This window comes from Haemaphysalis longicornis, unplaced genomic scaffold (genome assembly GCF_048455015.1).
Source record: "Haemaphysalis longicornis isolate Haplotype H1 unplaced genomic scaffold, Haemaphysalis longicornis Haplotype H1 scaffold_4, whole genome shotgun sequence".
Lineage (NCBI taxonomy): Eukaryota > Metazoa > Arthropoda > Arachnida > Ixodida > Ixodidae > Haemaphysalis > Haemaphysalis longicornis.
The window spans coordinates 105,093,220-105,104,436 of record NW_027526361.1 but is presented as its reverse complement, the minus strand read 5'-3'; the positions used below and the strand labels follow the sequence as shown (position 1 = coordinate 105,104,436).

Below are 11,217 nucleotides of genomic sequence, written 5' to 3'. Positions count from 1 at the left end.
TATTGTATCAAAATTTGCTGTCCAGTCAATCCTCCAGTATTCTACAGCAGCGCCCCTTGCGGATTTCCGGTTTCTTGGCCTCAGGAGTCAGTACCTCCCGTTAAAAATGCCTTATCAGCGCATTTTACACTTCCCATCTCATTTGGGCTCTTGGAGGTTAGAGACCCACAGATAAGCTTGTGTTATACGTCTAAACACGGAGAACTAAGGCCCCTAAAATTAGAACAGCCGAACTGTTACACTTCCGAAACAACCTCGCCAATCAGCTGTTGGTCACGTGCTCCGCGTCAAAGTTAAATGCCCGCATCTGCGCTTGTTCACTCGTGTTGGTTTGTCAGCAACTGCGGCCGCCGCTCTCTCACAGTCATGTCTGCGCAGGCTGCTCACTACGTCTTCGTGTATGGGACGTTAAAGACCGGAGAGCCCAACTACGCCGTTATGACGGACCCGGCCAACGGAAGTGCCACATTGATCGGTACCGCCAAGACGGTCAAAAAGTGGCCACTCGTCATAGGGTCCTCGTACAACATACCGTACCTGCTGTACTGCGAGGGGAAGGGGCACGTAAGTGTCAACGGCCTTTGTTACCGCTGTTTACAGCACTTGTGTGCGCACGCACAAAAACTGGCACGAATTCCGTTCGCCGATTGCTGCTCCAGCTATTATACTGCAGGTGTCGCCGAAACGGTTCGTTGTGTGAAACATTGCCGCATAAACGCGTAAGCATCTGCCTGAGTTTTTGTTACAATGTAGTTTTGTGGCCTCTTAGCCGGCCCCCGCTGTAAGGCGCCGGTCAGGCCAGCGATACAGCAGACCGGGGCTATAGGAATCGCTGGGTCCGGGATGATCGCCTCTCGAATTTGAATTTGCAACGCTCAACGCGCGAAATTAACTCTGTCGGCGAAGGAAGCTTAGCTGCACTCAGGGGCGGATACAGGCTTTTTTTGAGAGGGGGGTCAGCTCCTATCAGTGATGATGATGATGATAAGCAGGAAGAGGAGGAGGAGCCTTATTTATTCACTGAAATTTCGGGAAAGCAAAAACACAAGGAATACAACAAGTCATCAATTTACCTTTTTTTGCGACCTGAGTGGTCATCTTCTTGGAGGTTTAAATTCAAAAATTAAGTCCCTTAATTTTTGAATTAATTTTGAATTAATTTTTGAAGGGGGGGTCCGGATATCCGGACCCCCCCTCTGGATCCGCCAATGGCTGCGCTACTAGAGGATCCTCAAACAGTAGGCTCAACATCTTTCTCTACTTTATCTGAGGTAGGGTATGTGCAACCCCACAGAACAGATTTGTGGTTTTAACCAACGATAGTGAAGACAGCGCGGACATACTAAGTGGTAACCTAGTGAATAGCGAGCACTAGCGCAAGGAGAACAAAAAAGAAGCTGGCAAACTATATATCTGAGGATCTTACTGCAAAACATGCATGAAATATGAGTGTGTCAAGAATAGTGAATCAAACCGAACTCGCAAAGCTGTCTAATACGAAAGTTAACGGCACTTGTGCTTACAGTAGATGACAAAGATTAAGGAAACGTGGACACAAGTCAAAATACAAGTTACTCGAGATCGATAGATTAGCTGACCGAGAACATAAATATACTACTCTTATGAGTAGCTTTTTTTAAAAATAAGGTAGAAAATAGCGAAAACGTGGAAACGTGTGCTGCTGCCACTGGCTATACCGTGCAACGTCTTCCGTGGCTGCCACTGAATGGCGCCTCTCGTCCACAATTTTGGTGGTGGTACCGCATTTTGAGGAAGCGTGCGAGCTACGGACGGGCATTTGGTTTGATGCCAACATTTGCTGGGCCTCAATAGGACAAAATGTTGTTCTTCAACAAAGCGTCAATACTGATCACGGGTTCCGTGAAGGAACATTTTGCTGAGTGGTCCGGAGTTGCAAAGGACATGGAGGTTCAGCAAAGCACAACTGATTTATCTGATACTGATTGGCAGCATTGTATTCGGTTGCTTCTATACCACTATACATCACTGCTGCCTCACTTGCTAACGGTTTATCATGACGCAAATGGCGTCCAAATGCGTCACACTTGTTCAGCATTTGTTTAGTCATTTTTCTCAGCAACCAAGGCATCTTTCGTCACCAAATAAGTGCTAAAATGGCTATGAGAAGGTCAGACCTTGAACCAACTTGCTGGTTGCCTTCAGTGTCCATTTAAAGAACGGAAGAAGCTTAAGAAGCACGAAAGTTGAGGCAAAATTGAGTCGGAAAGATAGAATTTACAGCCTCATAGATGAACAAGAAAACATTGCATACAACAGAGGAGATAATAAAAGCAGCGGAACGATTCTATACTAAGCTGTATGCTAGCAAGGTTAAAAGCCAGCAATGTTAACTAGTAACTAGAGGAAAAGGTGCTGAAAGGTATGAGAGGAAAAGCCAGGTGAGACAACGCCATAACCATCAATCGCTAGCCAAAGGAGGAAGGCGACATTGTTCTAAGAAAACTAGCAAAACTATTTTCTGCATGACTCGGCTGGGACCTTATAGGGGCCATAAAGACAAAATACAACCTTGACTGGGAAAATGCAGGGTTACAGATAAACGGGGAGTAGTTGAGGCATTTGAGGTCTGCATGCAACATATTCTTGCTCAGTGGGTCGGCAGAAAACCTGCAAAAAGTACTTCACGAACTACCACCAGAAAGCTTGACTTTACAGCTAGAGATATTTATCTTTCAATTTATTTATTTAGACTTACTTTACTTTCTGGTTGTTCATATTTATGAATAAATTGAATGTAATGCTAAATAGACATGCAGGAAGCACTAGATCTCTTCACCCAAAATAACAAAATGCTGGAACAAGTGGATGAATACCACTGCCTTGGACAGGTCATCAGTGCTGATCCCAACCACAAGAAGGAAGTCTGGCACAGAATAGGAATGGGCTGAGGTATGCTTGGCAAACACTGTAAAAAGGCGAGTAGTAGGCTATCTCTATCACTGGAAAGAATGGTGTACAGTAACGGACAAATGAAGTGAGAACACGAAAATATGAACCAGAACACTCAAAATCAAGGAATAAGAGTAGTGAAGATAATGGCTCACTAGTGGTATACTATTTGGGAAGACACATTTACAATCTTTGTTACTGTAGTAAAGCCACGCGACGATATCACTTGCATGGAAAGAAATTGCGCTATTTGTGCATTCTGATTCATATTAGATGCAAAGCATCTCATGCTTGGGGCTGTGTCCCTCCCTCCCTTGTTGTTGTACGCCGTCCGCACTCTACTGCGCATGCGCGTCTCTTCAGCCCCATCGGCGTTTGGCCTGACGTCAGCGCAGTACACTATAAAAAGAAATAGTCAGGTGGCGCCCGGTTTAGATCCCACGACTCTCTGGCCGTAACGGGGGGTACGTGGCACTCTTCCCACTGCGCTACAAACCGAGACGGGAGCATGTGCTACGAGCACGCGTTATGTCCTTTACTCATTCAAACTGCGTCAAGAAGCTACTGATACAACGAAGGCACGCGAAGGCACGCGTCAGCGGAAACAACAAACTGAAAACTTTAGAGGAGGATGTTGAATTTCCCGTGGGAAAGCTGTGGCGGGAAGCGCCATGCGCCTTGCAGCTCAACCAAAGAAGAGGGCGGGAAGCGGGGTAGGAGCGCGAGCACACAATAAAGAAAGACGAGAACCAGGAGGTGTTCGATCAGGTAACGCCGGTGTCGGTCTCTTCGCTGTCTCTACATGGGGGTTCACACTACGTTCCCATTCGTGCTCCGATAAATGAAACAACCTAACGGCAACACAATGGAACCTGCGCGGAACCCCCATGACGCTTCGCATCCTCCTCATGGTTCCCCACGGGAAGATGGTGTAATTTTTTTGTGTGTTTGTGTTTCATTTGTCCATGACTGTACAACCAGTGTGCACTGCTGGTAACGACATATGGGGCAGAAACTCGTCACATTCGAAAAAAAAGAAAACTTTGGTCAATTGAACGAGCCATGGAACAAAGGATGATGGGATTAGCATATTCAGGGTCAGGAAACGAACATCTTGGATTGGAGAACAAACTCAATAGGAAGAAATCATGGTTCAATATAGAAAAATAAATGTACTTTAACTGGACATGTAGTGATACAAAATGAAAACCGGCGGGCTGCCAGGGTAAGAGTGTGGCTAGTTGATTGATTGTAGGGTTTAATGCGCCGACGCAACGCAGGCGATGAGGCGTGCCGTAGTGGAGGGCTCCGGATTAATTTTGACCACCAGGGGATCTTTAACGTGCGCCAAAATCTCAAACACACGGGCATCTTTGCTTTTCACCTCCAACAGAAGAGCGGCCGCCCAGAGCGGCTAGTTAAAGACGGGACAAGATGTAGGGTAAGGTTTTTCACTCAATGGAGCAACGGTATAAGGCAACTTGGGGCATAGAATGGATTCGGGCACTGCAGAACAGACATGGTTGGAGATAAATGGAGGAGGCCGTCATTCTGCAGTGGACTTGGATAGGCTGATGGTGATGGTGATGTTGATATCTGTGGCGTCCTTGTTTGTAAGGTTCTTTGCTTCGAAAATATGAATCTGTTCTTGTGTTATGCGTCATATGTTGTTTGCGTGATGTGTATCAACAAATTTATTTTCTGTTCTGCACGCTGGCCCCAGAATGTGTCCGGGGAAGTGTACCGCATCGACGACAAAATGCTGGCCAAGCTAGACGACTTTGAGTCTCATCCCAAGTACTACGTCCGGACAGAGGAAGACGTGGAGCTGGACCAGCCAAACGGCAGCAACAAGAAGCAGCTAAAAGCGTGGGCCTATTTCCTGAGGAACTACCGGGAAGAGATGCTGCAAAAGCCCTACTTGGAGAACTACTCGTCCAAGGGAGACCACGGACTCGAGTATGTGCCCAGGTACTTAAGGCAAGCCCAAGATCCCAAAAACTTGCACATCCAGCAAGTTCTCACCAATGGGGATATTGCTTTCCAAAAGCAGGTGGGTTGGCATGGCCTGCGTGCGAATAATGCTGCAGCTGTGCTGACTGCGCGTATGCACTCGTGACGAGAGTGCGCTGGTCTGGTAGGTGCAGAGAGTGCATGCATGCAAACATGCTTTGTACAGAGCAGCACAAGGTCCAGGCAACTATATAGGACCACAAATTTCTGAAGATGAGTGTACCTTTAATGAAAGACGTAATTTTCCTGCAAGAGGGACAAGGGAATGTCCGAACATGTACAACATCCCCACCAGTATCCGCTGCTTAATTAAGCTTGCGATGTAAGTGTAAATGTTTCAGCCTCAGTCTTAGACCTTAGTGTAGTAGCCGTTTTTCTCTCTGGTGGAAAGAAATTTTACATTGTGAGTTCGACACAATTTGATATACGGTCTGGTGAGAACTCGTACAGTTGTGAAATATCCACCCCATAAATGTCTTTTGTACTGCTTGAAGCAACATTCGTATAAAAAGGCACTTTGCAGTGCACCTCTTAGTCGAAAGATTAAAAAAAAAACTGATGTGTAATTTCAGGTAACAATTTATCATTTAGAAAAATGCTTCAACCTGCCAAGCAACGCACCAAGTTCAGACGTAATAAGGAGAGTTGGATGAGTTGGTAAACGTGCGTGATTCTTATTCATTTCTCCGTTTTCGTTTTTTTTTTTTTTTTTCACATGAAAGAAAATGTGGGAAAAAACGAAAATGGAGAAACGAGTAAGACGGCCGGGCACACTACTCGCAAATTGAAAAACACGCAGGAGTATGTACGCATACAGTTTAAAGAGTAACAAGCGAAAAGAGGTGCACAAGCCACAGAATGAGAAAGATACCATAATTAAAGGGCCATGTTATACCACTGTGTACATGCCATCAACGTTTTCTTCAAACAAAAGGTGGAACCCCATGAACCTGACAATGGTTATATAGATGCAGAAAGACATATCTGGTTCCCATTTGTTCAAAGCCCAATCATCTGTGTAGTTTGAACTTTTCCCCTTAATAGCAGTCCTTTTTTTGTAAGGACTGTCAGGCTGCATGTTTTTGCCGTTTTTTATTTTTTTGTAACACACAGCCGCACAAAACAACCAAGTAATGGCCGGATCTCGCTTCAAGTTTTAAGTGTGCTTGTTCAAATTTTGCCAGTTTAGAATCGTTCTACCTCCGATGATATGTCCGCTGAAGCTGTAAAATGCAAAAGATCTTTGCAAATGCAAATTGGCTCACAATTGTTAAATAAGCCAATAATGTTTTCTTTACTGTCTGACCCTCGCCCCCACTTACGGAGGCCAAATTGCTGGTGCTAGCAGAGAGTTGTCACCTTGTTTGAAAGATGGCCCGAGTGCCTACGTTTTGCCATCAGCAAGGCATAAAAACCATAAAACCAAAAAACTGACATAAAAACCAAATACCGTAGACTTGCATTGCGAGCTTTTATTGTAAAAGGAGGAAAAAATAAAGGAAAAGAATGCATGAAGTTCATATCTATACTAGGGTGTGCGACGGTATTTGCAAATTTTAAATATCGGAGCGAATAAAGCGATATTCAATTTAGCTTCAAATATTTTAGAAGTTGAAAGCGCCAAGGGATGGTTGCTTGAATGAACTCTGGCACGTGAAGTTGTCTTGTTGAAGACAGGAAACGCTAGTCTAAAAAACACACACAAAATACATTCTTTACAATGAGTTTGAGCTATTTGTGCTCCAGATGTAGTATCAAAATTTGAGCGCTTGTGCGCCTGTGATTGACCTCCGCAAATGTTCACCACTTCCTCTGCTAGCGGCGACAGGCCTTCCTGCAGGGCATCGGTGACATGTGGGTAAAAGGCTAGGGAAAAGTGTTCATGGAGAGAGAATAGACAAATGGTTGGTTTAGAAAGGGCACATGCACTTGTTACCTTACATATTTTATTTTATAAATATATATATATATATATATATATATATATATATGCATTAGACTCTCGATAAAGGGAACTTCAAGGGACCAAAAAAATTAGTTCCGTTTAACAGGAGTTCCATTTACTGAGATAGATGTGTTAAAGTGCAAATTTATGTGTGTACTCGTGATGGAACTCTAAGCACTAGAAGGTGAATGTAACTGATAGTTTTTCAGAAAGCAAGGAAACTACAAGAGGTTTAGGCACAGCATTCACAGAGTTGATTTGGCAACACTGAGTCGCTGTGCACTACAAAACGCATCAATTATTTTTGTTTGAGTCCTTACAACTGCATCTTCACAGAGGCTAGAGGCCTCAACTTCGCGAGTGCTTACGAGCCACGGAATTTAGAAGACGGAAACGCGGTAATGAAGCGCGAATAACACCACGATGGCACAAACAAGGCAGAAGGAGCTGAGCCCTGTAACCTGAGCGTCTTCAATCGAGACAAAGCGACTGGAACAAGAACTGCGATGTTGCATTCGTTGCGCTAACACGGCTGACCACTAATGACACGAGGCTTACGAGGCTAAAAAAAACATGGAGGAACAAAAAAAACGAAACAGCCAGAACCGTAAAAAACGGATTCTCATGCCAATGGGTTTCACAAGTAGTTCCATTTCTGCTTCCGTTTACACGGTGACGCGGAAATTTTAGTTCGGATTACCGAAAGTTTTTTTACGTTATCTTGATACAAAACCAACCAACTTACAGGCTACTGTTCTGTTTAAGCGGCAAGTCCATTTAAGCGACTTCCATTGATCGAGATTCTACTGTATGTATGTATATATATATATTTTTTCTAATTTGCTCCTTTCACAGTGTTTCTTTTCAGCATTCAAACTAAAACCACCTAAAGCGGCTTTTCATGTTTCGCCTGCTATTTTTGTGCCGCTGTTGCACTCGCAAATGGCAGATATCTCTAGTTCTGTAAAACCACCTCCAAAGCAGTTGTTAGACCTCTCGCATACCTTTTCTTTATACGTAGAGATTTGTAGATATTGCCTCGACTCATGTAAGCATGAAAAAAAAAAAAAAAAAAAGCCTGGTGACAAGGAAATGGCTCATGGCGAGGCCAGACAGCTTGCACGGTAAACCGGATATTTTTACTGGAGCTGTTGGCAGAAAAGAGCAGGCACTGCAGCGGTCTACATTGTACATGAATTTTTTAGAGCACACCCTTTTAAAAAACGGAAACCGGCACAACCACGAAAAGCGGGTGACCTTTGTTGGTGAAAATTATAGGTACCGTATTGATTTGAATATAAGGCGGTCAAGATTTTATATACACGCATGCACGCAAGCACACGCACAGAGACAGACAGACAGTCACAGACACATATAATGAGCTTCGAATATAAGGTGGGGTATGACTAAGTCTATGGATTTTGGAAAAGAAAAAACCTCGCCTCATATTCGAATAAATGTGGTAGTTGCAACCGAATTTCTGAAACTGACTTTGGCGCACCTTTTTTAACCGAGAAAGGTTCAAGTCGCATTCACAGCAGATTATTCCAAAATGTTTAGGACGTTATACATCTAAATGTTTTGCTTGCACTTTCAGTGAAGAAACGTCGTCCACGAGCGACATTGACTGACTCTACAAACAGAATAAGGCCACAAGAAGGGATGGTGCACTTACTGGCCCCTGATTTTGTAAGCATCCATATTTACAACCAAGACGATGCTGTATTTTTAAGAACAAAAAGTTATATGTTTTATGCAATAAAATTTTCTCCTGAACAAACCTGTATGGTAAAGCAAGCCAAGGCATAGGCTAACAGAATTGGTAGGCTAAGCCTAGACCGAACGTTTTGTCTTGTTCGTGTTCACTTCACAGGTGCCAAATTGCCCCACGTGCCTGCATTGAACCGCCCCACGTTATGCCAGAGCAACCACTGAAGTTGCGTGGAAATTTGGCAAGGTATCAAGCCTGTCATTTGGCCTGTCAGGCAAACGTGGGACAGTATTGTTTTCTTATGCAGTAGCACTTATTAGGGCAAAGAACATGGCAGCGTGTTCTCTCTTCTGACCCCATTATCACGTGTGATGGTGACGCAGTGAATTTGTTACCGCTCGCCAAGCTTTACATCCCCTCCCACTCAGCATAGGGAATCTGCAGGAAACACGCACTGCAATGTGGTATGTGTATGAACATCTGCATGATGTCCCTACATGTCTCCTGCTTTCTTGCCTTCAAGGAATGTTAGCACAGTTGTACTTTTTTTTTATACAGTACGATATGTGCCTGGCTTAAATGAAGCTGACTTAATTCATTTTTTGAAGGAAAAATTAAGTCGCAAAATCAGTGGGGGAGGACAAAGGCCTCCACCCAAAGCTTTCCAGCCAATAATGCAAGTTTTGCAGATCCCATTCTTTACTCCAAATTTTCAGAGTTCATCCCTCCATCGAGACGTTGGTTAGCCCCTTCAGTGGTCCATTGGTAGTCTTTCCATTAAACACCAGTCGGTTGATCTTCATTTGCAAGACGTGTCCTGTCCAACTACACTTATTGAGCTAGAATGAGTAAGAAGCTGTGTCCTTACTGAGAGTGGTAGGGAAGTTTGTAAGGTATCAGGAGCAGGATCTAACCTCGTGGAGGCCTGCCTGTTCCACCCTTCCCTGTAGCAAAGAGTAATAAGAGGACTTTGTTGTCACAGCATTTATGGAAAGAGAGGTATACTGCATGCTCCACCAAAGTCCTGCCAAGGTTCAAAATGACTTAAAATTGCGACAGGTGGACGAGGCCAACACAACATTGTCGGTTCTTGCCGAGGTGCTGATTATTCAGCATTTCATTGTCGAATATATTCCTAGCTCTAAACAAAATTATTTCCGTACAAGCAGCCAAAAGATTTACGCTATGAAACATGCGAGCATGTTGTTCTGGCACTCGCAGAGCAATCTGTTTTGTCATAACAGTTTTACCTGCTTTTTGTTCTGCCAGAATCGGCTAAGATTTTTTTGTAACAATACAGTGTTGTTGACAACTCAAATCATCGATATACTTTTACCTGGCACCCCCAAAAGCGTTTCCGGGAACTTTTAACAAAAGTTAAGGCTGCACTTTTGAAAGAGCCAGAGCGGCATACAAGCGGTTGGTTCAACGCCAACCTTCACACGGCCTAAAATGACAAAATAGTATTGCACAAAAGCGTTAATGCTGATCACTGATGCTATAAAGAAACCTTTTACTTGGTGGTCCAGAGCAGCAAAGGACATAGTTCAAGGAAGCACGACTGAATTGACCGAAAGTGACGAAACCGCTTGGTACATGGTGCGTTGTATTTGGTTGCCTCTATAGCACTGCGCATCACTGCTGCCTCACTTGATTCTGGTTCATTCCGATGCAAACAGCAACCAGTTGTTTCCATCATGGAATCGCTGGTAGGGAAATGAGGAAGGGACACGCATTATTTGATTAGCAATTTCCTAGCATATAAAGCATCTTTCCACACCAAATGAATGCTAAAATGGCTGTGGGAAGGTCAGACTTTTGTTTGAAACTAGCTTGCCTGGTTGTTTTCAGTTTTTTTTTTTTTTTTTTTCAGTTTTTCTTAACTAATAGTTCGGAGGGTAACAGAAGATACCCAGGCTCGACCAAAAAAAATAACACACAGTAGTTCATTCTTCGAAAGTGTACTGCCATAAACTTCGAAGTGGCGCCTGTAAGACATCCTGTACATGTGCGCACTTTTCATCTACCTTTAATGTCTTGACCGATGCGATTACAACTATGATGTTGCTGAAAAAATGAGCATGCAGCAATTAGGACGCTTGCAGTCTGGCTCAACCATCACTTTAATGGCTCCAGGCATGCGAGATAGGAACCGTACATTCAAATATTTTGGTTGTACCCTTTCTCAGCTGCTTAAGGGGGGACATCAGTCTTAAAACAACTTCTTTTAATTTTTGAGTGAACTTTGTGAAACTTGTCAGTCTTGCTGCTTTTTTTCCACTGATTTAAAATATGCCATTTTTAAAGTCAGTCAATTAGTTCATAATTAGATAATTATCCATTTTTGGTCAAACAATAGACAAAACAGTGTTGGTCATAAAACTGCAACCTTTACATTTTCCAATACTATGAACACTGGTGAGTGCTGCAATAATCAAAGCAGTTTTTTGATGCATCGCTTGGAACTTATTTTACAGCTCATTAAACTTCGGTGTTTGAAATGGGCACTCAAAATAGCTCCTTGCCACTGGTGCCACCAAAGTTTAATGAGCTGTAAAATTAGTTACAAGCAATGCATCAAAAAACAGATTCTCGTATTGCACTCACCAGGCTTCAT

General features: G+C 43.5%; 1 protein-coding gene across 2 annotated transcripts; it reads left to right on the top strand.

Annotated features, from left to right (window-relative positions):
- The first annotated feature begins 61 nt into the window (after positions 1 to 61).
- LOC144179232 (gamma-glutamylaminecyclotransferase-like) lies at positions 62 to 8,683 on the top strand. Of its 2 annotated transcripts, none has more exons than XM_077707518.1 (3): positions 62 to 564; positions 4,655 to 4,902; positions 8,487 to 8,683. In XM_077707518.1, exons 1-3 carry the CDS (start codon positions 298 to 300, stop codon positions 8,518 to 8,520), a joined length of 549 nt encoding a protein of 182 aa, XP_077563644.1. In that variant the 5' UTR covers positions 62 to 297; the 3' UTR covers positions 8,521 to 8,683. The 2 variants fall into 2 exon arrangements, with proteins under 2 accessions (XP_077563644.1, XP_077563643.1); XM_077707517.1 differs by having other exon boundaries at positions 4,655 to 4,984.
- The last annotated feature ends 2,534 nt before the right edge of the window (positions 8,684 to 11,217 follow it).